The sequence below is a fragment of the Atractosteus spatula genome, chromosome 8, assembly GCF_055471065.1.
Source record: "Atractosteus spatula isolate fAtrSpa1 chromosome 8, fAtrSpa1.hap1, whole genome shotgun sequence".
In the NCBI taxonomy this organism is placed as follows: Eukaryota; Metazoa; Chordata; class Actinopteri; order Semionotiformes; family Lepisosteidae; genus Atractosteus; species Atractosteus spatula.
The window spans coordinates 39,232,577-39,260,498 of record NC_142713.1 but is presented as its reverse complement, the minus strand read 5'-3'; the positions used below and the strand labels follow the sequence as shown (position 1 = coordinate 39,260,498).

General features: G+C 40.9%; 1 protein-coding gene across 1 annotated transcript; it reads right to left on the bottom strand.

Moving 5' to 3' along the window:
* Nucleotides 1–30: 30 nt before the first annotated feature.
* On the bottom strand, nt 31–27,829 carry slc26a5 (solute carrier family 26 member 5). The gene is made up of 19 exons (XM_088924207.1): nt 27,688–27,829; nt 22,235–22,469; nt 18,889–19,028; nt 15,702–15,812; nt 13,350–13,531; nt 12,280–12,444; nt 12,012–12,164; nt 11,828–11,910; nt 11,219–11,366; nt 10,589–10,702; nt 10,212–10,289; nt 9,247–9,342; nt 6,945–7,051; nt 6,417–6,486; nt 6,018–6,110; nt 5,479–5,598; nt 3,588–3,803; nt 2,681–2,735; nt 31–1,950 (listed from the first exon to the last, which is right to left on the bottom strand). The coding sequence occupies exons 2-19, from the start codon at nt 22,387–22,389 to the stop codon at nt 1,781–1,783; spliced, it is 2,256 nt and encodes a 751-aa protein (XP_088780333.1). The 5' UTR covers nt 22,390–22,469; nt 27,688–27,829; the 3' UTR covers nt 31–1,780.
* Between the last annotated feature and the right edge of the window lie 93 nt (nt 27,830–27,922).

Sequence of the window (27,922 nt, the reverse complement as noted above, 5' to 3'; positions counted from 1 at the left end):
TCCGAAAAGAAAAATCACATTAACTACACACTGCATGAAAACATTAAATACATTTATTTGGATAAACCTACAAAGCTTGTAAAATACATAAAAGCATTTTTACATTAACATTAATGAAAGATTTATTAGAAAAATATTATTTAAGATAACTAATTGCACAATGCTGCACAAAAAATACAATATGCTGAAAAATCTGAAGTTTGCTAGTCTTTACCAATTTGTTTTTTGAAGGTGAATCAGCAGGATACCGAAATGCAAGACTGATAACACTGATAACATTGCAGTCTTGAATCGGTTTGTACAGTCACATTGTACAGCTGTGCGTTCAGAGTTCACCACCTGAAGAGGAATAACTGCTTCAATCAGGCTGACCATATTGATCAGGCACTGAGATTTCCAAAACTGAATTCAGGCCTCCCACATTTTATACTGAATTGTGTACAACAGCTCTTTCTACAGAGACTAAACCGCTGTCTCTCCCTTGCCTTGTTGTGAAGAACCAAAATTGGCATAAGTAACTCAAATAAATAAATATCTAAAATGACAGTCTGAAGTCTACCTGCAGCTCAAACATTTTTCCTGATTTTCTTATTCCAGCAACTCTGGTGTATGCAAAACTATTCTGTGCAATCAAGCAAAATACTTACATAACCATATAAACATACTGCAGCAACATTAAAGTAATCCACTAATATTTAAAAGCAAAGCCAAACCCCCCCCCCCCCCCAAGAAAAATCAATTTTACATTGTGCTGGTCATTCACATAACTTTAAATGCTCTATCCAGATTAGAATGTTACCGATAAAATCAACTTTTCAAAAATATTTTATTCAAATGATATAAGCTTCTTTTGATCTAACAGAAATGTAAAAATGGGACTATGTAAGCAAATCCTTCCTCTCATCTCATCACCATGGCAGCCCTACGGTGTAACTGTCTCCAGTAACTCATCAGAACATTCAGGTTTATTAACATTTTACAACACCAACATAATTGCCTTTTTGTGTTATTTTCTATATTGTTCACAAGAGGTTTTGTAAAAACTGGAAAAAAGAGGTAAAAATAAAGTACATCAAGTTACCAAAATGGATAAATTAAGAACTACAAAGCACACTGATTATGATGCTGGAATTAAAGGTATAGTAGCCTCACATATCCCCCTGCCTGCCTCTGACGTTTGACATCGGCTCTGTAGGAAAATGACCTGCAGGCTCCTCCCTAGTGTATCAGTTACCCTTTCTTACCAGTTTTGCAACATCTCGGACGTTTAAGTACCTGCTGACTGATGACATGACCTTCCCAACGGAAGAGGAACGCCCGCAAGCACTGCCTTGCCCTTCCTGTGCTGGGCTTGTGCAAGATGTGCTAGAAAATAAGACCGAGGTGTAACAAAAACCCTATTGAACCAATTCTTGCCCCAGCAGGGGGGAGGGATGAGCAAATGGAAACAGCCATTCTTATAAACCCTTCTTGATTGAAGGAAAAGGCTGCATTATACAGTAGATAGACGAAGATGTGCCCCAATTCCCAATTTCACAGGAAAGGGCGTAGAAATAATCAAAAATAAATGACTCCCGGCATTGTGCTCAAAGCACATAAAACCGGAATGTTACTCAGACAACCTGAACCAAACCTCCTCGCCCCTACCCTTATTAAACATGTAGAATCGTAAATAAAGAAATTGCACTTGGAAAAGCAAAGAACAGCCGGGGCAGCTCGTCCACCCTGTTGCTCCTGCTGTCGTTCTCCACACCGCCTGGGGCCAGCGCGGGGCCCTGTCTCACTGCTCCCCTCCCGTCAGCGAGGCGCTGTCTGCGCGCGACTCGGCCGCGAGAGGGGAGGTTTTGTGCTGGCAGTACAAGACGGCGTCATGGACACTGGGAAACAGCAGCTCTCTGGTGATGGAGCCTCCGAAGAAGTCGAGTCGGATCAGGTCAGCAAGGACAGACCCTGTGAACGAGAGCAAGACTGATTACACTCCTTCACACTTCTCCGATAAGGCGCCATACATTCACTGTACAACACCTTACAACGAGCACTGAAATGCTGTCATTTCAGATTGAATTCCAAACTTGTAATTTATTCCAATTTACTGTATAGAATAATTATTTGCTGAAAAGAATTAGCAAGTTACCTTTCTTACTGATGGAAGCCAATGTGACCAGCCTGACTAGAGCAATTTGATTTTCAATGTTCTTTTTTCATATAAACAAAATAAATTCAGATTTGAAAAGGATGTGTATGTTACAAAAGGAGGTTTTTCACCCCTATATAGATGTTATGCCCTTTTCTCTTTTTAAAAGAAAGAACTCTGTAAATAATGTACTTTGTTCTGTAGAGTAGAAAATAACATGAACAAGAAGAACTGCACTACAGCTTTCGATCTGTTCCAACCTGACTCCCCTCTGTGGTCTCTTCACTCCGTGGAGGTCCATTTTCTCAGTCATCCAGGAGATAAAGGGTGTAAATGCCCCAAATTAACTGAAAATTGATTTCTCCTGTTGCCCAATTCACTTAAGTGAGAACATGTCTGATTAGGTGGGAACTGTTACATTGAATATGCTGTGGCCAAGGGACAGGTAAAAAAATCTCAAATGTTTACAGCTGTACTTCAACACTGTATGATTAAATAAACATCCCGAGATAAAACAAAAGTAGAGCCGATAGGGGGAAAACTTACTGCTGCATCCCCCGATAAACACTTTGACATCAATCTCGTTGTACTCCTTTATCACCTGAAGAAAAAAAACATACTGATGATGCCTTGAATTCCTTCATGCTGTACATATGCTAGCAAGAAAAGCTCATCAAATACTAAATGTAGTATCAATTTTTGCATCTCAGAAACCAAGACACCATTAGTCCAACTAATGTTTGCAAATATTTGAACTGTAATAGATTTGATATTAGGCCTAAAGCCGTATTTGTAGCAGTAGGGTAAGGAGCTGTCTGGTGATAATATAGTTTTCAAAATGCACTTAAGAAGGTATTTTGATATTCGGACACTATTTTTTTATCTCTGTATCACAATTTAAATTTACAGCTTTTGTTTTACAACCTTTAGAGTATAAATACCACACTTCATAGTATTAGGAAAAAAGTCATCCTCTATACTGTAATTAAAGCCAACTGCAGATTATAAAAAATTGCATGTTACCCATGTAATTAAAAGCTTTACAAAGATATAAAGATTATAGAGCCAGCTTTGTGAACTTGGTTCTTCAATAAAACCAAGATGCAAAAGAATGTAAAATAGCATCTAGTTTACAGAAATTAAATCCAGCCTAGTACAGCAACGGCTAAGTACATTCCCAGCTGTAATATCTGAAGTACAGTATATGTGTGCAAGTATATAGTGTTTGTATTGGATAGGCGAAAGCACATCCACTGAAATAAATAGGTATAATATGCTACTAGATAAGGACAAGATCAGTTTATATAATTAGCCAACTGAAGATCAAGGCATTTTCTACTAAAAACACAATGTTTTAGTCTTTAGGAAAAGAAACAGGCAGCAGAAAAGTGCACATAAGGGCTGAACATCCCAATCTTGGGAGCAGTGAGCTCTGAGAAAACAGGGTGCTTACAGACTTCAGAGCCTTAGCTCCCACAGAATCGATGAAGTTGACGGGAGTGAAGTCCAGTATGATGGAATGAACGTTAGTCAGCGGCTCCAGGAAGCTCTGCGCCTCCTCGCTGTCGGAGTCCATCTTGACCGCTGCAAACTCCCCGTTTCCCTGGTGACCGGTGTGGGCCTCTGCGTCCGCCAGCTCATGCTTGATGCTCATCTCCTCGTCCTCCGTCTGTCAGGACCAAACACGTGCTGAAAAAGCGGCACCTTCCCCGTCAGCTGTCCCCCAGAGGACTGTCTGAGGCCCCACAAACAACGAACCAGCACACCGACACTTTTTACCCAGTGGTCTACCGTTGCCATGACAGTCCGCCACTGGCTCCTTCTCACACTCTTTAAAGGGAAGTCAACCTGGAGCTCAGGCTACACAAACTGTAAAGCCTGTGATTCTTATCAACAATGAGAAACAGGTTTAAAACAATTATTCCTGCTCAGTGACACCAAGTCACTGAATTTATGCCAAACAGTTAGGCCCTGACTTACTGTATATGCTGCCAGCTTTGGATCTGTAGTACATGACAGATTTTCAGATAAAGACAAATTGTTTAAATATTTAACATGCATTCAGCAGTTTGAAGAGTCATGGTCCTCTGCAGGCACAGTCTATAAATAACGAAACACTTCTTTATTGATTCCGACTGCACATTTTCTTCATCATAAATGTCCACCTCTTTCTTTGCAGCGACAGTAGGTTTGTGACAAAAAATAGTTTTAAGACTACATGGAATAATAGAGTTCCATATGAAAGTGCAGTTCAATGCATTTGTCTTTACCATTGGCGATTAATACTAAAGAAACAGGCCTCATTTCTTGGTATCTTTAAGCTACAATGTTTTCCATTATCTGAAAGAAATCAAAGGCTGTAAAGCCAGTGTCTCAGATTTTTGTCAGGTGTCAGGCTCTAAATAATCCACATGGCTTACTTCACAATTCAGAGACAAGTTTTCAGATCCTGCGTAGAACAGCGTACTCGTGCCAAGACTGAGAGCTTGGTGCTCCTCCAGCACTAACACTCCAAATCCAAGCTGCAAAACATTCCAGCTATCCACTCCCTTTCCCCGACAGAAAACTGAGGATTCATGTAGCAGTCATTCAGGGCTGCACCAGTTACTCCTGCATGAATTCTGTACTCCATTTTCAATTCATCCCCAGCCTGGAACAGATCTGCTGCATGAAGTTACTCCTAAATCAGTACTAAAACCGAAATGAGCTAATGGCAAACCATATCGTTGCTTAATTCTCCAAGCTTGTATGTTTGCGATTGTTGTTTACTTACATTAAAGAAAACCACTTGCAACCAAGTAACTATTAGAATGACAAAAAAAAATGCTGACTGGTGTAATTACACATTAGCATCGAAGAGACAAAGTCTGATTGTGAAGGACAGTGAAAACAAACTTGTCAGAAACTAACCATACAGAAAGTGTACTTTAATCACATAGGATAAGGCATCTTGGAACAGCAGTACTTGCTCTCCAAACTCACAGTGACAAAAATAGTAGTCTCATTCACTCTCAATTACCATTCTTTCTTGCTAACTTCACAGTCATTTCAAACAGTCAATATCTCAATCTGGGAGGAAAACAAGAGCACAGAATTCCTGAGACCTGAGAAAGAACCCCAGAAAAGAGCATTTGATTATTAAAAGTAGCAGGATGGATGAAGACACTAACGATATTTTTTATTAAAATGTTTTTTTTTTGTGGAAAGAAGGGCTTATATCCATGTGGAATGCTATTATGAGATTCTTTTCTGATTTTTCTGCACAGAACACACTTGAAAGGCATCCCCAGCCTGTGTTATTTATATAGGACTGTTAATGATGTTGAACTAGAATATTCACTCACGAGCTTAACAACAGCCTGTCTTTCGTGAAGAACGATCTGGCTCTGAGCCTCAGTCGCCTTCCTCCTCTTCTTCTCCATGGCTTTCCTCATGGCTTGCAGCTTCGCAGGGTCCACACCGGTCTGCAGCGAGGACATCAATACAGAAACCTCAAATTCCCCGAGCAGGAGACGCAGGGACATGACCTAACTCATTAAAACAACTGCCCCTGGACTTGGTGTGGTTTCTGAGCGCATAGTAAGGAACCTGTGAGAGAGTCTTCTGGTTACTCTCTTTTGCAGTGTTTGAAGTTCTACTACCAATTTAAAAAAATCTTTACACTAACAAATTCAAAACTGAAAATCACAGTTTAACAGCTCAGATTCTACTGTGCTGAAAACAAGACTCAGATCTGCACGCTTACTTCTATACTGTCTTACACAGTCCATCATATTCTGAAATACTGTATTGCATCACTAACAAAATTTTCATTTAAATTCATACAACCAAAACCTTAATGTGTTAATGTGTTGCCAAACAAAACACTAAAGACTCCACTTACCTTTTCCTTTAGGCCATTAATATACAGGTCACTATTCGCAAAGTAGATAGAGCTGTTGGAATGGAATATCTTGATACCCACACGCTCAGTGGCCTGAAGGAAATAATGAGGTGTGAGCAGTTTCTGGGTCTTAAGACAGGTGAAATGAAAACTAATGCTGTTTTGCTCAATAAAGCAAATAAGCACCAAACTTTTCACATGGTCCCACCTGGTTCATAAAGCTCGTCTACTGTTCTAATACTAATGTTACTCTTTTTGTCAGTACTCTCATAAGCAAAATAAAAAGAATTTAATACAATATTCATTCATGCCACTCCGTAATTAAGAGGGAATGTGAATTATGGAATTGGAAAAAAAAAACATTAATAGTGAAGAAGGAAAGTATTTTCAACACCTTACCTCCTCATATTCCTCAGTATCGCAGTACATTCCTGTGTCAGGAATCTGCCCCAGAATTGAGTGCTTTGGGCTACAGACAAGAATATTTGATTTACTTGGAAATTCTTTCAAAATACTAAAACTCATGATTGAAAATTACAATACTTGACACTATGAAGGTCAAGCCTTCCCCTACTTTGGCTCCTAAGGCCATAAAGCATTCATTCCCAGCAGGCTGGATTTTGCTTAAATACTACTTTAAGACTTTCCAATAAATCTCCCGTTGCAAACAAAACGAATGAATGAGTCTTAAAACTTCCACTGTTATATAGTATTCTGATATATAGCTAGAAAGCCCAACCTCATTTGCCATCAGTATTGGGATTCTGAAATATTTATATGTCATGTCATATTCGGCTCTGACTCTGGAACTGACACTTTCAGTTTGTGTACTGTTACTAGGGTGTTCCTGAAAGGAGAATGGAGGAGCAATTTCTAAGGGTTTTAAAGGAGGATTTTCTAATACACACAAGTCCTGCTTTGCTGTACCTTTGCGTTCTGTAAATGACCGTCAGGATTGCAAACCCGACGGCCACCAGCAACCCATAATCCAGTCCCAGCAGGACAGAAGCAGCAAACGCCACCAGCCAGATAGCCTAGAGGAGACAGACAATATCAGTCACTTAGTACAGGAAGCGTCTGTAGGTTCATCATCACCTGCAGTACTCACAAGAAAGAGTGAGCAGCTGTCCTTAATCTAGGGAAGGAGGAAACCTAACACACTGAGTAACTGAAGAGAGAGCCACAGAGCAGCAGGGTATAATCCTTTAGCTAATGACGTTCTGCAACATGAATTTCAACACCACATTCCATATGCTCTGATAAACAGTCTATTAATAATAACTTGTAGAACTTTATAAATGTCAATTATATACAAAAAAACACTATTGTATTCCTCAGTCATACAGTATCTATTTCAAAATGTCAGAAATATAAATACAGGCGATATATACAGATACCACTGTTTTGAGAGATTGTGTGGATCAAAAAACTTTTTGTAGCTGGTGCACTAGCATTTTACTGAACTGGCATAATATTTGTAAATTTCATTCTCACAATTAACACTTGTCATATTGATCAATCCAATTAGACATCTGCCATGAAGGTGTATATCCGAGAACCATGCTTTGCAGTAGGCTGCAGATGCTATCTTCTGGAGCTTTTTTCACCTTTCTCCTAAAGCAAGCGAGCTTGTGCCTGCGCACTGGTCTCTGAGCCCTAGATGTCACATCATCCTAACTCATGTCACAGATGTGGGCTCAAGATTGGCAAGTAGGACACACACACACACACACATCCCCGCAGCCACAATCTCTTCTTCCTACTCCAGCCACCAAACCTGAGCGACGATGTGATGATCTCGATGTGTGATCTTCCAGATCACATGACCCATCAATGAAAGTCTGTACTGATGATGTCTCACTAGGTTAGAAATTGCTGGCTGTGAGCAGCCCAGACACTGAATGACAGTGCACCGACTTAGTCCAGCTTTTAACATACTGATGGCATGTAGGCATTCTCTTGATACACGAGGCATATAGGTTCCTTTGTTTTTTAGTTTTACTCTTGATTGTATTAAATTATCTCATCACCTCTCCATATCATAGCGAGTCATGAAGGATCAATTAATTATACATTTTGTAAGCTTTGATAAATCACACACAAACATAACAAGTTTCTTCCAATGCTTAGTATCTTTGAAAGTAGTCTATAAAGCAGAGATAAAACAGCCTAAGACTTAATCTTATTTTCTTCACGGAAAGGGCTCTTAAAAATAATTAGCATTGCAATTTTATATTTAAAAAAAATTATTAATGGCATACAATGGACTAAAACTGTAATATTAAGACAAAAAAATCAATGCCACATGGCTTTGCAATCTGCTTTCATGATGACTCATGAAGACAGGAAGTTTCAGACTTCCACATTTCTTGCAGGTCAAGCAAAATTAGATATTTCACAATTAAATACCACACAGTAGGTAGTCACCGTAACATTTTAATTAAGTCATGGGATTTGCAAAAGTCTTTCCAATACAAATATTTGTATAATTTTCTATTGTTCCAGCACTAAGTGAATAATGTACCCTTCTCCTGCAGAACTATAGCCTAGAGATAACCTTGGCTTGGATTTCAAAGACATGCTAAAGCTTATAGGATTTTTGCTGGGACCTTAAATGCTGTTAATATTCTGAGGCTGATCAGGCTTGCTGGCTAAATAATCAACGCAATCTCACCAAATATGTTCCACAACAATTCTAACCAAACTTTTAGTATTACACCACAATGTCTTATCAATACAAAAAGTCATATTCAATATCGGGCGTGTGTGTTATCGTGTTGTATATGCGATTGTGTTTGAGCTATTTAAAAAAAAAGGAGTTATAAATTAAGTAAATAAGGAGCCACTTTCTACAGTGCAAAGCCATGTACTCGTTAGACCACACAGTTGATCTGATTTTTGTTACAAAACGACCTTTCCTTCTTCACAAGCAAGCAAGAGCAGATAGGCATGTGTGCACACAGCCAGCCATGACTCAGCAGTTAACTTGTCTGAAAAAAAAAAATGAGCTGGAGATCTGTCATATCCTTTACATCCAATGAGCCTTTCTTAGCCACATAGAACCAAAGCACTTCCTGCCTTCACAGCATAGCTCTTCCAAGGCCCTTGCATCCCTGCCAACAGATGATGTTGTACGTTTACACAAGTGCTACTTTTCCTTCTTTCCACTGTGAGTGCAGTCCTAATATTCCAGAAAGTTCTCGACAAAAAAGATTAACCAGAAACTCACGAGTTCAATCCTGCTGGTTCTCCAGAGTGAAGGGATATCCCTAAACTGCTTAAACATGCCAATCAAGTTCGCCATGACAATTGCTGCCAGCACGGTCTGTAAAGAAAAAGGATAAAACAAATGCACTGTGACTCGTCTTTCAAATCCGACTGCCGTTTGTCTCATTTCGCTTGCTAAGAGATCAGGCCGGGGAGTTTCACCGCTCCTGAGCGGTTTCCACTGTCCACTGAAGACCTGTCCTTTGCGTAAAGACATTCTCAAGTGTTTGGGGAGTGTGTGGTACACAGGGGCTGAAGGAAGGGTAATGATCGTTATGTGGGGCAACTGCACCAACAAGTATCAGGCTCCAAGATTAGCAACACCCTGGTTTTAGGAATGAAAACGTTCAACCACACTGTACATTACCCTATCACTATGGACAGGGTTGGGCAGTTAGGTGACAGGGGGAAAAAACACAAGAAAATCCATAAGCAAGAACTCTTGTGCAGTCTTTCAGCCATATATAAGAAGATGTAAATCCAGCTGTTCAAATGATGTAACTAAGATTTATGATCAAGACCACAGCAGTTCTTCCACCTAGAATCCACCATACTAGCAACACACCCAACCTCACTAGACCAGAATTAAATTAAGCAACAGTACTTCCTTATAAAAGAAATTGTGGGTGAATGACAGGAATTTCCAGGCTCATGGGAATGCTGTGGTCTTCATTCCAATAGTCACACCAATCTGAAAAACCCTATGAATCAGCAGCAATAAACTCCCATTTAGCACCATATATCATGTGATTACTGGTTAGTTATTCACCGAGTACTCTGGTTTCAGTAGGAATGCAAAACAAACGCTGTGGGTGAGGTCTAGAAGACAGCATGACGTATGATGACAAAGCATTTCCCTGTTATCAGGATTTCCAGGAACAGCAGCAGTTAAAGCAGGGAACAAGCTGAACTGTTCTGTTGTCTTACCTGAGGTAATGGTTGAAAGAGGAAGCCAACAGCCACAACCACAAGCAGCACCACCAGGGAGGACAACAATCCTGCAATCTGCAAACAGACACAGTGCAAATTCACAAAATACACCAATACTCAATGTTTAGTAACCACTCCCTTTTGGCTTTTTTCCCTCAACACATACAGAAGTTCAGCCTCAATCTGTAACTCTGTTTACAGTACCTTGATAGTTGGCAGCAATACACTCTCCCTTGTTAAAAGAAAAGCTGAATCAAGATTCAGTTTTCCAGTCAATTCTACAATAAAACATTGTGGAGGCTGGACACACCCAAAGCCAGAGCTGAACCCAGGGGCTGAGAGCTGCGAGCCGGGGAATGAAGCGCCATTTCTACCTGCGTCTTCCCACCAGTGCTCTCCTGGACCAGGCTGCGGGACATGGAGCAGGTGACTGTGAACGTCTGGAAGAAGGACCCCACGAAATTACACACGCCCAGAGCAATCAGCTCCTGCAACAAGAGTTCAACAGAGGAAAGAGTGATGTCATTGAACCATGCAGGTCAGGCCATCGCTGAACCAGCACACACGCTTTTTACAACAGGTTCTCTCTGTGTGAAAAGAACAGAAATGAAAACTCATTACTGGCTACAGGATAAGTGTGAAACCAGGAAATAAGCTGCAGAACTTCACAGCTTAAATAAAGACAAATACCAAGCTGTAGCAACGAGACCAACAGGCAGTAATGTGGTCTCCCTTAAGCAGTCCTAGTTGAGCACACACGATGGTGAAGAATTGTCATAAAATAATGGCAGGTCCTCTTTATTTCCATTTCTGTCTAAATTCTCCTTCACAAATATGGCGAGGCATGAAAGTTTCTCTCATAAAATAACTCCATGCTAAACCGTAAGAAGCGCTTTAGAACAAATAATTCAGGTACGCTGAAAGACGTTCTCTACATGACTAAAGCACTATGTTCTTTGCCCTTCGCTGCCAGTGCGACCTGGAGGTAAGGGGACTGGAAGTACCTGGTTGCCGTTGACCGTGTAGCCGTGTTTAAGAGCGAAGATCTTGGCCATGGACACAGCCATGGAAAAGCCGACCACCGCTATGGCAATAGCATCAGTTATCAGGTTGGCGATGAAGGAGAAATTGGGCACAGCAGGAGGAAGCAGGCTGAAACACGGGATAGGAAGGGGGGGGGAGAGTTTAAAATGGATTTATTTTCCCTTTGGCAGTTTCCCAGTGAAAGAATCTAAAGCTTAGCTTATCACAAACTTATTTATTAGTCTCCAGTGGGGAAAAAAAAACACACAGCATTAGGCCACATTTTGGAATGCACACCTATAACAAAAACTTGAAAACCTATCTTTACAAAATCAAGCTGTTCCATCTTACTTAGATTACTTACATCCTGTCAAAATGAACTCATTGATGGGAATCTTGCAAGATAATACTATCTTACACTAAGATTCTGATACATCAAGCCCACTTCGTGTATAGTCACTTCTGAGAAAAAAAACGTTCACTCATCAAATGCTGCAGTCAATCCAGATCTCACACAAAGCCCATGGGACATTTTCACACGTTGTTTTCACGAGGAAGGTTTTGAATTGCAAAAACAGTCTTTTCTTTACCCCGAGGGGATTTTCCCGACAACTTCCACTTCATACTTCTCGAACAACTGGATCCCATAGGAGACCCCAGTGGAAATGATGACCTGTTCATGGGGAAAGAGAAGATGGGATCTAGTGACAGAGTGCAAACGGTTGCACACCCAACACACAGAACACGCGTTACGGCTGGAAATACAGTATTTACCACTATGATCTCTGCAGGGATCGGTACAGGCAGCTTCTTTTTAAAGCGGTCATTGACTTCTTTTATCGCTACCAGGAACACAATACAGGTCAGCCCCAGCACGATGGCGGCAACGTTCGTGGTGCCGATATTTTTCAGCACAGCGATGAAACTCTGCAGGAGAGGGGGAGGGGGGGGGAGAGGAGGGTCAGCGTGAACAAACCTGGTCGCCGTAGCAGCCTGCGTGCCTTGTGGAGCAGAGTTACGGGAGACGTCTATCGATACTTACGTACACAACGGAGAGGGACCCGCTGAAGCGCTGGGTTTTGATGCCCAGGAGGTACTTGAGCTGCGAGACGAAGACGTGCACGGCGGCCGCGGTGGTGAAGCCTCGGACCAGCGGCTCCGTGAGGTAGATGGCGACGAATCCGAACCGCAGGAGGCCGAAGCAGATCTGCAACAGGGACACGGGAGTTTTATGTCGGCCATCTTCCAATGACCTAGTTTGTTTTCTGAAAGCAAAGTTCTGAAAAACCATTCTCCTACATGTTGGGAAAAAAAAAACTGAAAAAAATATGTTTTATCGCTTTTCTTTAATAAAAGGAAACTCTCTTAATGGGCCAGCAACTATATCACCCTGCAGCTCTCAACTGGCTGCCCACTGAAGCTAAGCAGGGTTGGGCCTGGTCAGTACCTGTATGTGAGACCTCCTGGGAAGCTATGGTTGCTGCTGGAAGTGGTGTTAGTAGGACCAGCAGGGGGTGCTCACCCTGCGGTCTGTGTGGGTCCTAATACTGTATGGTATAAAGCGGTTTGGCAAATGACATGACATGACTCTCTTAATGGCATTAAAATGTTTCATGCATTAGTCCTTTATCCAAACGTCTCAGATTCCTGTGAAGAGCTGAGGCACTATGGAGCCTATCCCAGGCTCAGGTGGCACAGGCACAGGGCACAGGTGAGATGAGACACTGGGTCACTCTTCTATAACAGAGCACGCACACAGACAACTTAGGAAAACCATGTAACCTAGCCAGCATAAAACTGGGAGGTGGGAGGAAACCAGGATGCCTGGCAAAACCCCCTGTGAACAAGAGAAATTGCAAAAATCAACAAAAGGCTCCCCACTCCAGAATCAAACGCAGGAACTCATGGGCTGTGTGGCAGTAGAATGAACCACTATACCTGAGCTCCAGATGTTTCATGCTTTATTAAACCAATTGTGGAATTTCGATGGGCAGCACAGAATTACCCATGTGCACTCATCTCTAGGGTTTTATAAAAATGTCATTTTCATTAAGAAAATTGGGACTACAGTTTGCTTAGAAGAATAAATTCACTACAACACCAGCAGCTCACCTGAATAATGCCCACAAGGAAGGTCAGGGCCACCGCAACCTGAACCCTCTTCGCATCACGTGCTTCAGTGTCCAAAAAGGATGCGGTGTTGCTCCCGTTGGCGGCATGGATCTCGAAGGCGGAATCTGGAGCCTCCCGGACTGCCACCCCGCCAATCATCAGGCTGATCACGGCAAAGGTGCCTGTAAGAGCAACAGCCAACGGTAACACACACACTTTCTGGTCTCTCAGGACAGCCCACACACGCCAGCCAAGCCATTACTTCATTTCCTCAAGGAGAGACCACTAAAGTGGAAAGCTTCATTTGAGCAAAGCTTTCTGCATTTTTAGCTCCACCATCTTCATCTGGGGTTATGGGACTCTGGAAGAAGCTACCCAGTCATGCTGTTGAAGCAGATATTCCAGTTTCTTTCCAGAAACATCTGGGTGATGTGGGATCAATTAACGAACTACAAAACTAGCCCGATAGGCAGAGTGTCCTCTTCCATTTTGAAACCGTTCTGAAGAATTTTTTAATGGAACAGGTGGTTATCCTTGTGAGGGTCGCAGTAGCAGAGCACATCCTGGAAGCACAGGGTACAAGGCACACAGCTGCACTCTTCTTTAACAGGACGCCTGTCCTTAGTGACCCTGGTTTTCTTCTACAACAGAAAACCTAGCCGTATAGCTTGAACACTCGAGACAGGAATCAAATCCAGGACCCTGAAGAACTAACTAGCACGCACCATGCCTTGCAACATGTTTAGCCAGCTCCAAAACATGCTTTCTCCTGTGTTCTTCAACCTTGAACTACAGCCTCATTTCATATCCTTCCATAAAGAGTGGCATATTTATAAACAAAACTGGGGTGACACACTGATGAAGACCCGGGAACACAGATTAGTTTGCACATTTCAACATTGGCATACTTCTGTGTACAGAAAATGTGACTGATTTAAAGAAAAAAAAACATATAATAAAACTAAGAAAGAATAAAAAAAATAAGAAAAATAAAGTTTTATTATTTTTATTATACTATATTGCACAGCATGACACCTCTTCATTTAATGAAAATGGTATAGCATGTCTTTCAAAGGTGTTATTTTTCGCAACAATGTACAAAGATTTTGAACCAGTACTAGTCTGGCAGTTGACTCCTGCTGAGAAACACTGCTTTCGTTTTACTAAAGGACTGGCACAGCAACACCTTGCCAAGCTATGTGACCGTTCTGTACATCACCCCTAGACTGCTGGGTAGAAAGCAAAGACAAGAGCTCTACTCTTAAGCAGTAAGAGCACAAGTGCAGGTACTTAATTGCATGTCATGTATAAAAAAGAGGAACTACTGTAAGTTAAGCTCCTAAAATAGTATTTTGGTGAATTTCTCTTATGAAAAACCTGTACGCAGCTGGTGGCAGGAAAACACATACAGTACAGCACAATAACTTGATGATGTGCATACAATTAAACTTTTCCCACATGCTTCATTATTTCAATTACTATACTTCCATATAATGTTGGAATTATTATTATGTAATGGAACGTTCACACTTTAAAGTTCACGGAAACACAACACAGCAACACAATATTAGACATCCCAATGGTATAAACATTTTCTGAAAACAGACCGCCTCAGACTGGAGGGGAAACACTGCTTTGTAATTGAGTCAGGTCGGGCGTCAGCTAAATTAATAATTTCAATAAGAAACAGCATAAGGAAAATGAAGAATAAGGCTATTCCTCGTGTGTATTACAAATCCCTGTATTTATTTATATCCAGGAAATGATACACTGGCTGGTGAGAAGGTGGAGCTGAGGAGACTCGATGAAAAAATAATTCCATGGTGAGAAACCACAGCTCAAGCACAGTAGCTAAGAGAGGAAATGTCTTATATAAACTAGCCAGGTGTCTCTTTTTTACAGAGACAGAGCTGAATTCTTGCAGACCAATATAATAAATAATAATCAAATTAATTTTACAGTCATTGAAAACCAATTAAAATGACTTTTAAATTCATTAAATAATTCTTCACTTTATTGCCAAGAAATACTTAAAAGTACAGGTATCCCTTTTGTTCACATTATTATAGTATGGAAGCCTTGATATCAAGGAACATTTCGAAGAAGAACATTTTCAATTATCAGTTATATTCTTAACTTCATAATTGCAAAGATTCATTCTTACACAAGACACTCATTACAGAAAACAGATTGCATTTTTTTGTAAATGATTACGTAACGAAATTAAAGCCTTTTTTTTTTGCTTTTGCTACAGGACGAATCTTGTGTAACACAGTGTTGCACAGTCCGATCTCAGAGGCAGTGCGCATTCTGCTATCCTGAACGGGCAGAGGAACACCAGTGTAGACTTACCTATTGATATGTGTCTTGAGGTTCCAAAGAACGTGTACAGCAGAACTGGATAAAAAGAAGAATAAAGGCCATACACTGGAGGCACAGCAGCCAGCAACGCGTAGGCCAGGCCTGAAACGGAGAAGGCCACAACATTAGAAACTCCTCGAGCTGGAGCAGAGAAAGAGCAAACCCAGAACCTCAAATAACTTCATCAGGGACCAGTAAGCGCTTCGGTCAAGGAAAGACATTCAAGACAGGAGCTGCTGGACAGCTGGGAGGTCGCTAGGGAAACGAACAGATCCGTTCTGGGCCAGTCTTGGCCGGGATCGCCCAAGGACTCGTGTCACGGCACTGGCTGAGCCCACCCGAGGTGGGGTGGAGCGGAGCCAGCCAGGGAAATCACGGGTATGGCGCACACCGGTGCCCGCTCGGTCTACAAGCGCCCAAGGGGCTGGGAGCTGCCAGCGATGGATGCGCCCGCTGTGGTTGGCGCCGGGTTCAAGCTCACGCAGGTGGCTCGGCGTGCTCCGAGGCGCCGCTTGTGCCTCCGGTGGTAAGTCAGGTCATAAAGCCGCCTTTTTCAACGCGAATAGCGTGCAAGAGGGAAACTACGTGCCGATTGTGAATCAATGTGTGAACAGAGACAAGGTTCTGTTTTTACTTGAAGGTTTCGGAAGTACTTAGTGACAAGATAAAGGAGTACACACTACAGTTCTGAAACATCTATGGCTCATTCTCATCACAAAAAGAAGATTCTGCCGTCCTCTTTTTTAAATATACATGTACAGTACAGTACGTACATTTACAATAGGTATAACACAGGACACTCATAAAATACAATTCTTATCTTTCAGTTCAAACAGTGGCAGATGAGGGCCAATGAACAGGGTTATTAGGTTACTTTGACTAATTTAACTAATCAGAAAGAATTGTGACTTTAAAAAAGTCACAAGTTTATTAAATTAAATGTAATAAAAATCACATTTTTATTCTATGAAAGAAAATGAGGCAGTTTCTTGTCTAGATTGTTGGTTGCGTTTTTGCTGACTATTTCTAATTAAAAAGATTAAATTAACATATATAATTATACATTTCATTACAATACACGGTGGTTGGAACAAAACATAAATCCACTACTTTCATTACCGCAAAACAGCATAATTAGTTGTTTATGATAATAGCCAAAATAATAATAGCTAAAATGAATGATTAGACAGAAATGATTTCCTTAATGCCCGAGATTAGAGTGATACTTCACAAGATCAATTTCTCATATCAAGTAATAATGAACCTTATCACAAGTTTTAATCCGATAAGAAAAACGTGCTGCAAAGCCAACTTGATCATAGAGTACAGTTATTTTTCAGCGGTTACATTTTCATAAATTAATTTGCTATCAAGGTTTCATTCTAAACAGCTGCGTTTAGTTAATGTGAAACGGAAATGGTCACACAGTATGGATGTGCTTTATTTTGCAGTGTTTCTTAGTGACAACTGACTGCTTCATTATGGGACTTTCTGAAGTCTTTCGAGCACCTTGCATGAGTGGAATTGCAAGACAACTGCACCCCCATACCTGAAGGACTGCAGTGCAGACTGTAGTGCTGTGCAGTGCAATATGCCACACAGAGGGAGAGACACACCAGCCCAGTTAGAGCAACTACAACACTCAAGGCTTTTTAAGCGATAAAACGGCTTTAATTAATTTAGTCCTACATATACTGTACCTTTGTTAAAAAAAATGTGTGTACAGCTCAACATTTCTGTATCTAGAAGTCAGTTATATATTAGCTTATAACCTTTTTATTAACAATATTATGTGATTTATGAGCACTCTGCAAAACAATCAAGGTGTGATAGTCTTGAAAAGAGCACACGTAATACATGTGTGTTATGTACATAAAAAGCAAAAAAACAAAACAAAACTATAGCCTAGTGAGGCAGTAAATTTAAAGTAAATGTAAAAACATAAAGAGGAAAAAAAAGGTCTCCAAGGGAAATCTGAAACCACTGAAAGCTGCAGACTCTAATGAGCAGTGAGTGGTGCAAGAAAGCTGTATCACATGGAGCCTGGTCTTCCACAGAGCAAGAAAGTCTGAATCAGCAGATCTCAGATTGTAATCTGGACTTCACTCATGAGGATTCCTTAGATAAACTGGAGCTCGCCGATGCAATACCCTAACACCGTCTAGACCCAGTCTTGCAAGACGAGACCGAGACAATACTGCCCATTTTAGATAGTTTTTTACAAGAAAAGGCTAATCTGAAACAGGTCCACAGTTGCTCAACATTTGGAAGTCCTGGTCTGTTCTGAGGTGTGATAGCAGTAGACAGTTTGGTCTACTCATCGGTACTGTAAAGGCAGCACCCACACAACTTATCTGGCTTTAAATATATGGACAAAGTTCACACTTACCACATTAAATAAATACAAAACATCACAATCATGAATAATAAATAAGAATTATTGTTTATATAGCACTTTTCATCCCAAAGAACCCAAGCACTTATAGCAGGTGACCCAATGAAGCGCAGCAAGTCAGGAGAAGCAATTTCTCACTTCTCTATGGATCTCACTAATGTAACTCGGGTGAACTCGATTGGGCACTCTAATCTTACAAACAGTGTCATGGGACCTTCAATGACTAAGTACAGATCGGTAGACATCTGTAGGATGTCACCTCCTACAGTAAAACGTCCCCAGAGCAATTGGGAAATTGTGATCCATATGGAAGAGCCCCACCTACTGGTCCACCAACACTACTGCTTTTGTTTTCCTTGGAGGTCTCCCCTTACCAGTACAGACTAGACCCAGCCTTGCTTAGCTTTCGAGATGTTATAAGATCAAAATACTAAGCGATAATACCCCTGCCCATTATTTTTTGTTTAATGTAATATGGCTCCCACCAGTCATCCATTTCCTAACTGTTTCTTCCAATTCAGGGTCACAGGGGAGCCCAGACAGACTCACACAGACACAAACACACACCAGGGCCAGGTTTCCCAGAAGTCAATCAACCTGCCAGTATGTCTTTGGAGGAAAGTGGAGCATGTGATCATGGAGGCCACAAAGCTCCAGAACTGAACCCAGGGCCCCAGTACTGTGAGGCAGAAATGTTAACCACTGTGTCACTACGCCACCTTGTACTTCATTTTTTAAAATTATTTCTCTTACCCACCAACCATCTCACTGACATTCACTTACCTTGAGGTAGCTGCATTACTCCAGTACTCAGTCCCGAAACAATGTCTCCAAACAGGTACTGTTTCACAGGATACGAGGGCAGCCATGTCAGAATAGGCAGGAAGCTGAAGATAAGGGATTTTGCCTTTCGCGAAGAGCAGCTAGAAAACAGAAAACAGTTGACTTGTTAATTATATCCCCAATACATGCAGCCAGCAAGAAAACCCCCCTCACTACTAAACTACAATAGCAAAAACAGACAGCTCTTTGCAGTGAACAGGAAAAAAAAACATACAAGTATTTTCTAGTATCTATATATATATATTACATTAGATATTGCAATACACTACAAAATCGTAAACTGGGTGTCACAACAAAGGCCTGCAGTTCTAAATTGACCATCTGGTTCTTACACACAAACAACTTGGCAATAATTCCTGTAAAGGGGGTAATAACAGACAGCATGTAATCTACAGTAATGGAATACCCTGCCCACACTGTGCTACAGTGATAACAGCAATAAGATACAAATGATCATTAATGTAATAAAGTACTCTTATGCTGAAAAAAACATTTCAAGGGACAAGTGTCATATCAATAATGCAATCTGATTTGAACACAACTGTTACCTGATAATGACTATTGATAATTTCTAAAACAAAAATCCTCATTCCTGTAATCTACTGTTAACTATTTCAAATCAAATAAATACTTTTTAAGATCCAGGCATGAATTTTCAAATCTAACTATTCTCCCGATTTGCACTATTAAACTGTACTTTGCTGCAGAGGAGGGGTGGCCTCACCCTTACATTCCTGTGCAACACAGACTGACCCGGCACAATGCTACAGTACAATCTGCCCGCATGCTGTCAGACACTAAGGGTCCCTTTGGTGTTGTTTACAAGACCTGCCTACAAAACCCCCAAAAAGTGCACAGAGCAAATAAAACTTCAGAACACAACCAAAGCATGTACACACAAAGGAAGTGGGGTTAAGAAAAACTGCCGAGCACTACTTAAGACACACAGAGCAAACATAGTGCTCCATGTGAAACATAATATTTACAAATCAATTCAGGTAACAATCACATCATACGTCAAGGCACTATTTCTGAATTCAGGGCTTTCAAACTTGATCACATACATTGAAACGTCCCTCATTTAGTAACGAGTTAAGACAAAAGTCAGTTTATTTCAGTTCATAACAGTGGAGGAAAAAATTAATGCTGTGTACCTTTTCATACCGTTAAGTATGAAGGGTTTTAAAGATATGACAATAAGTGATTGGAATGATGGCATAATCAAATGTTATCAACAGTCAGTGTGTGCAAAGACCATAACTGTACCTCCAAAAAAAAAATGTATAAAAAACGGGTCAGACTCCCAATCTCAACTTCATATTTTATTTCTTCCTCCCCCACCAAAAAAACACCCACTATTCCACCACAAACCTTTCAGTTCGCCTCCCAAAAGATGTTTTGTTGTTACAACAGAGCCAGATGAAAGCTCACATTAAACAACCTGCTCCCACAGACCTCAGTTTATTTCCTTAAATATCATGACCAATTGTCTTATCAACTCCTTGCACACCAAGGAGACCAGGAATTACAGAACAATGTCAATATTACACAGCAGCACAGTGATACACAAGACCACACACATACAACCATCTCTTACAGCTTTAACAACTTCTTAAACCTGTCCATGGAGGTCCATGGCACAGACACAGTAGTAGTTCATAATAACTAAGTATGAGTGGCTCAGAATGTTTTGAAAGATTCACTGATAAGACTTACTGTTGTGTAGGATTAATGCTTCATCTCAGGTTAAGGGTAAATATCATTGATATGAACACTATTTACATTTCACTATATTTGACTAAAGCAATCTTATTCTGGATGACTAAATTATAGCTACAAAACTAGAAGAAATAGAATGTTCTGCCCTACATGTAAGCTTAAAGGACAACAAGTAAATGTTTGTTTGAATGCTACCAGCTACAAACCATATTTTATTTCTTTGCTGTATATTTGCAGGAAACTATAACTCAAAATATGTTTCAGATCATTATCATCTGTGTGGTTTCATCCTGTGATTAACCACAGTGAAAACATCATGAAACAACTTTTTTATACTTACCCCACAGCACTTTTATTGTGGAAAAGATCACTCAAACATCTCAGACATAAAATAAAATAGAAAAAGGGACATATTTCTTAGATGACAGTCTCGGTTCCTTGTGGCCTGAGACTGTTACATGAGCACTTTTATTGGCAATGACAGAGCAAAGGAATCGCATCATTTCACATCTGCATCCGGTAACCGGGTGGAAAGAGGCCTTCCCCGTTACTGCCCTCAGGCGCCAGAGCAACAGGCACCAGGCTGGAGCGCTTCCAAAACATGCAGCACTGAGCCACCAGCCTTTACGACCCCACAATGCCTTGGAAGTGAGACGGGACACATCTCCTGCTGGCATCGCTGCCAGAGCTCCGGCCCCCGGGACGTCACGGGGCTGTCCGTCTGTCGCACAGCACGACAAAGACACTCGGGCCGCCTCAGGCCCACGCAGCGCCAAACGAGCTCAGCTGGGGAAATCCCCATCGCACTCCATCATACATGCAGGACTTACCCCGGCTCAGCTCGGCAATGTCGGAACCAAAAGGCCCTGCTCATACACCAAACAAGGCCCTGTGATGGATTTCCTACAATTCTGTACACCAGTAGATTATAAGGCTACAAAATTTACAAAATAGTCCTGTCAACATGGACATACAACTGCATTTCATTTTTTTTTGTGTCAACGAGTGGTGCTGAGCTGCCCGTGAGTAAAGATTTAAAATGGAATATTAAGATGCAATATAAGATAAGTCTTCTCTTAAAAACAGTTTTTTGTTCTAATTTGCATCTTATTGTACCACACAAATTTTAACCAAATGACGTTGAGTCAACGCACCATGCGTGGGCTAGATTTTATTTGCAAGACACCTGAAAACCATTAAAAAAAAAAATCACGCAGTGTATTCCAAATTAAGAGAGGAATGAATCTCTTTTTTTTTTCTAAAGGAAATATTTAAAGAAAAGTTTGAAAGCAGAGCACGTGTCTTATTGCAATTTTCAGGGCCTGACTGTTCTGGGGGGCTTTTCACACTAAGCTTAGTGGAAAATTAAAGACTTGAGCTTGGTTGGGCACAACAGAAGAAGGGCTCAAGGGATTAATGTAATAGAATAGAGTATTTATAATAACCGTGATGTTACAGATCATATTTAGAGAGGACAGCGGGTAAGGGTAAACATCACTGATATGAATACTATTTACATATCAGCGATATTTACCACTGGTAGAAGTGCATAATTCTTAAGACGTACCGAAACTCTTCCGATAGCTTTTCCTTTATAGTCTTTGGCTGTTTCTCCTTCCTATGCAGCAGCTGCGTCCCAATGTACTCCTCGTTGTACACTGGGCGCTCCACAAGGTACATTAAAGTGCTAGAAGCATCCTCTTCTTCCGTTACATGTTCCATAACAAAACCGTCCAGTACATTTCAACAACGTCGCCAGCACAACGAGTGGACAGCAGGGCTCGCTCTCCCTCCCCGACGCTCTGTGGAACAAACACACACACACACACACACACAAGCACAGGAGAGTGAGACTATATTCCAGTGGGGTCAATGTGACATGGTGCCATTTTTAATAAACCCATATTTAAGAAATCGGGTTATAGTTCTCTGTAGGCCACAGAAAAGACCCAGTAACACAATCATATCATGCAAAGTATATAAATTCCATGGCATGTTATTCACAGGAGTAAGGAATACCACCCTGCAGCCTGGAAACAGAAAAGGGAATACACAAACTGCATTAAGAACACAGGTCCTGACTAAACTTCAAGCGGCCTTCCAATTACATGTGGCGGCCCCACTGCTTGATGTGTGCACAGAAGTCAGGGGTTACAATTTGCCTTCCACTGCCAGGTTGAAGTTTTGATTTTGGTCCAGGCCATGAGCTCTTAAATCCCGGCCAAATCTGTGCTAATTCCATCTGATTCTGGTCTGACCTGTGAAGGCCAACGCAGATTTCTTCAGAGATCAAAGGCACTGTCACAAGAGAACAGAGCACTATCCTTAGTCGACGCATCAAGCAGAGCAATTTAGTTTCACCTAGATTACATTAAAAATGCATTCAATCCAAAACGTATCAATATTTGTGCTACTCAAGTCAAACGGTATGGATACGAATGCTTTGACTGCCTATGACAGACAGAGGAGGCAGAGTGAGAGCTGTGTCTGGAGCCCATTTCTTTCAGGCTCTGCAGCAGGAGGGCAGGGTCCTGGGACGACAATGTGATAAAGTCACCGCACGCCTTGTAAGTAATATTCCAACTCCACAAAGAAAGAAAAAGGTGCATTTAAAAATATCAAGATCACTACAACAACAGGTACAACATTACCCCCACTTTACTGAGCAGCTAACCTAGGCTTTGTCTACGAATGGAGTAATTCTGCTTCAGATATGACAATACCCCCGTTGTATACCGACTAGAGGCCAGCGGGAGTCAGTTCTGCTAGGTCTCACCAAACGCTCACAGAAAGATGGGTTCAACTTAACTTACTTCCAGGATCCTTTTGCTGTATGTATCCACCCAGCCAAGGAGTGGTCATATTGCTCTTAGAGAAATTTCATGAATGATACTAATGTCATTTCTAACCCAATTTTAAATAACATAACCCTTAGTTGGATGTGCTCAGATTGTTGTTCTGATCGTAAATGAACATACATAATGCTGCTATGTCATCATGCAGATTCATTAAAATGGTGTCCCTGCAAAATAACTGCCAGTTGCTGCAATAGGAGGCATTAGAGTGCAGGAAGATGTCTAGCGGTTTGTTTGGGGATGCCATTGGAAATGGTCCAACTCCAACGTACAAGAGGTCCCTCCAGACTTTATACTTTCTCGTGAGGGAGCTCTCAGATAAGTAATCCCCAACTCACAGCGTTTCAGGTTAGACAGTGTCTGCCTATGTATTGCGGATACTGTGGCTAGTATAGATCTGCGAGATGCCTGCCTTGGTAACACTGTTGCTAAGTAATTCACCTCCATGGCCTCTCTAGTTTACACCACACTGTGCAAGAGATGCTTTGATTTGTTTTGTTTTGTTTTTTTCAGGTAGAGATAAAAGGCGAAAGAAATGGATTTTTGGAATGAAATGGCCGTGACAAGATAGTTTCCACTGCAATTATCACAGCTGCAGGCATCTGACCTTTCTACCAAAGTGCTTCACAATTGTGTATGCAGAGAGAAGTGTTACATTACGAAATGTTTTGTAACATGCCCCTGGTATGTCATCATAATGCAACAAGAAAAAAAGAACTTTTGAGGATTAAAGTACTTTCTCTCAAAGAACATCCACAGCATAGTTTTGTTTTTTATTAGTGTAATAATTGGCCATTTATACAGCAGAAAGGATTCAGATGGCATGAATTAACGTAACCCATAGCCATATGCAAACGCAAACCTAAGACTTATTCTGTCCAAAATATTACAGTTCTCTAATCAACTTCAATCTCAGATCTTCTGCAGAATCAGATTTTAGAGCATAAGAATGGTTACCAACAGCAGGAGTCTGTTTAAAAAAATAGTAGCTTGTTCAATACCCTTACTACACTTCGGGTAAAAAGAAGACTCAAAGTTAGGACAACACAGATTCACTGACTGCTTCACAAGCTGGGTTTTCAGTAAACATTTAGCATTCCAGACCACTGCTGTACAGAAATATTTCCAGTCGGAAGCCTACTGTAAGACTTCAGTCTGTGGAATTAACAAGCTCCGTTAGTACCAAACATTTCAAGTCAAAAGAATGGTGGCATGTACTGTCTTAACGATGCCAACACTTTCTTGTTAAAACACGCTGGTTTGCAATGCCATTTTCACTAATGTCTTTCAAACACAAACGCAGAATTTATGTATGAAAATGCCAGGGTTATCCTATAATCCAGTGTTTAATTGCGGTTTCTTTCATTTGAAAACATGTTTGGGCTCTCTTTGTTACCACTAAGCAAGAGGACACTATCAACTGCAGCACAGATTTACACCGGTTATGTGAGAAGGGAGCAGCTTAATGGGCTAAAAAGTCTATGTGAAGATGGATAACACAAGCTAATTTCTTAATTTCAGCACATGTAATGTCTTCTAGATTCGTACAGTTTCCAAATACTTTTCTAAAAGCAGCTCTGAAACTTCCACTAGTAGTGTCTACATGATTTCCATACATGCTTGACTGAAGCACTACTCCATATGCAATTTTATACATTTTATTTGACCAAATTCTCAATTTATACTTTTCTATATATTTCATCAGTCATCAGAGTTTCCCACTTGTTTTCCTCGCAGATGCCTATGAACTCCAGCACTTCGAGCTCTTAAAGCAGGAAAGCCCACTTGTGTAAAACAGGATTTGACAAGTGCGAGTTAAAAAGGAACAGGCAGGGGTTACCCTCACGCTGGAGGGCTCAGAATAAAGGGAGAGAGCACTCTGAGGAACCCCTGCCCCTCACTGGAACCTCTGGCCTGGGCCACTGTCCAGCTGCGTGCTCGACTGGCTGGATAATGACTGAATACAGAATCCCTCTGCTTTTATTTGCCTTCTGGTGAATGGAAAAGGCAAAATTAAGAACTGCAACACCTGCTGCAGGTTACACCTCAGTGTGCTATCCCTTATTATCTGAATGTCTTTTAAAGATCAGATGCTGTCTGGCACCGCTGTTTTAGCACTACTTACAAATGTCACATCTTGGTCAGGGATTTCAACAATTTATTCCCTTCTGCCCCAGGATTAGCCTAATCTAGCTCCCTTTCAAAATCGATGAGCCTTTTCCTAATATTGTACCCAGGATGGAAAAGAACTGCAGAGCAACATGGAGCCAAGCAGCACAAAACACCTCCCTAACCTCCACGAACAAGCATTTCCCATCCCGTCCACAAACTCTAACTGCTCGAATCAGTATTGGCTAACTCATTTCCATAATTATAAACGCCTCTTTTATTCTCAAGAAGAAAAACGTGAACGTATACAGGGTTAGTCAAAATGTTGTCGACAAGTATAGATGCCAATTATTTGACTAAAGTTTTGTTTTCTCCTCTACAGATGGTGAAGGATTATAAGGTAACTGTTGATATTTACGCTTTCGTTTGAAACCTGTTTTTGTCACAGTAACCCATGTAATTAATTTGCAATAAACTGTCAAAGTTGTCAAAAAGCATTTTGACTAATCCTGTATTTAATGCCCCATGTTAAGCCTTTTAGAATGACATCCCACTTGTAAATGGAGTAAAATGTATGTAAAGTGTTTTCATTTTTTCAAATTCTTGGACTGCATTCTAAATTGTGTCAAATTTTAAATGCTGTAAAATTTTCATAGTACACTATTCTGGACTAAATGTGAAGTTTGTATCCTACGGGCTTAGGTGTAAAAATAATTCATGAAATTAAACAAGCCTTTCTCCCTGCTGAAAGCATTCAAAATCCAGGCTATAAAACAAATGTTTGGGTTCATTTGCAAGTCATCAGTTGTGCGATTAAATTTTACTGCAGCATATTCAATTTGCCCAGCTGGTACTTATTGGCAAGTTCACGTGTTAAATTGGGTTTTTGAACTGCAATAAGCCTTGCACAAACGTTCTTCTCAAACACTTTGTCTGATGGCATTTCTGGATTTCTAGCAAAATGTTTCTGGATGAATTAAAACGGTATAAAAGTACTGTCTGTCAGTCTCAACAATTCCCCGTCTGGCCAGGGGAAATGTTACTATAGGACTATAATGACAAATAGACAATACTGCCGACAGATCATCGGAAAGTCGTAGCACTGTGACTAATTTAACCTTGGTTACGTTCTGTTATGCCCAAAGTGGAGAAGCCCAGACCTATTTTGTTTCATCCAAAGCGACTACTCTCTAATGCTCTACAAGCAGGAATGTTACAGAACGCCTTACAGAAACGTCATTACAAGAGCTCCTGTTCTAGCAGACACGTAACCCTGAACTTGAAATTTGTGTGCCGGCTTCCTGCTGAACTTTCGCACGGTCCTACCCATAAATTACCCACTAGCAATCTCGTCTGTCCTCCCCACAAGACTACGAACTGAGGGAGGTAGGGCCACCTCCTGCTATTCACCTAGGCTTCTCAATTACTCCAGGAATTCTCTATCTGCTTTTAGATCTCGTCTTAAAATGTATTTCTTGAAACTGGCATTCCCACAGATTTGTATAATACAGACTGCTGTATACTGATGTATGCTGAACGATTTTATTTTTTCTGGTGTTTTTTTTGTGTGCGTTGAGACAACTATTTACCAATAGCATTTGAGAAAAAGTTCAGTATTACGCTAATTGACAAATGCGGACTAAACCCCCTCAGCAGGCGCTGGCCTCAGTGCTGCTTTCCTGGAAGAGAATACAGGAAGACGCCGTGAAGAATACTGAAAACTGGAAGTTAAGCAGAAACTCCATCTCCGCTGTACTCACGTATGAAAACCAAAGATACTTCGATATTAAACGGAAGCAACACATTGGAAAAACATATCGAAAATAAAACAGGACAAAACTAATTTCTCTAGCATGTGGCAGGCTTCACGTCCTACAGCATCAACAGAAAACTTGAAGACTATGTATAAATTTGAATATATAGGGAAGCCGCTACAGATGTCCACTTAGCATGTGTGATCAATGTGAGTGATGCTTGTTGCTGCCAAAAAGCGTGGTTTTCGGTCATTCCCGATTAAAAAAATAAATCTCAAATGGGGAACAGCGTTTTTTCTTACCTTTTTCAACCAGTCTGAAGTTTGGGTTTGATGAGAATCAAATTTTACCGCACAACGGAGTCTCTAGTTACAGTTTAACACTGAAATGTCCTTTTGCAGCTGACAAGTCCTCTCACGGTAAAACTCACTGAGGACAGCCTGCGAATACCGTCATGAGCCCCGAAGAGTCCTGGGAGTTGTATTTCTAGGTCTCTTTCTGCTCCGCCTCCACGACCGAGCACAGGACTACAAGTCC

Bases quoted from the DNA above. Each gene is read 5' to 3' on its own strand.
- slc26a5 (XM_088924207.1), bottom strand. From the start codon at position 22,389: ATGGAACATGTAACGGAAGAAGAGGATGCTTCTAGCACTTTAATGTAC. The intron at 12,165-12,279 runs GTAAGTATCGAT...CCTCTCCTGCAG, and splicing joins GGTCCCTCTCCGTTGTGTAC to AGTTTCATCGCTGTGCTGAA. The intron at 11,367-11,827 runs GTAAAGAAAAGA...CCCGTGTTTCAG, and splicing joins GTCGGGAAAATCCCCTCGGG to CCTGCTTCCTCCTGCTGTGC.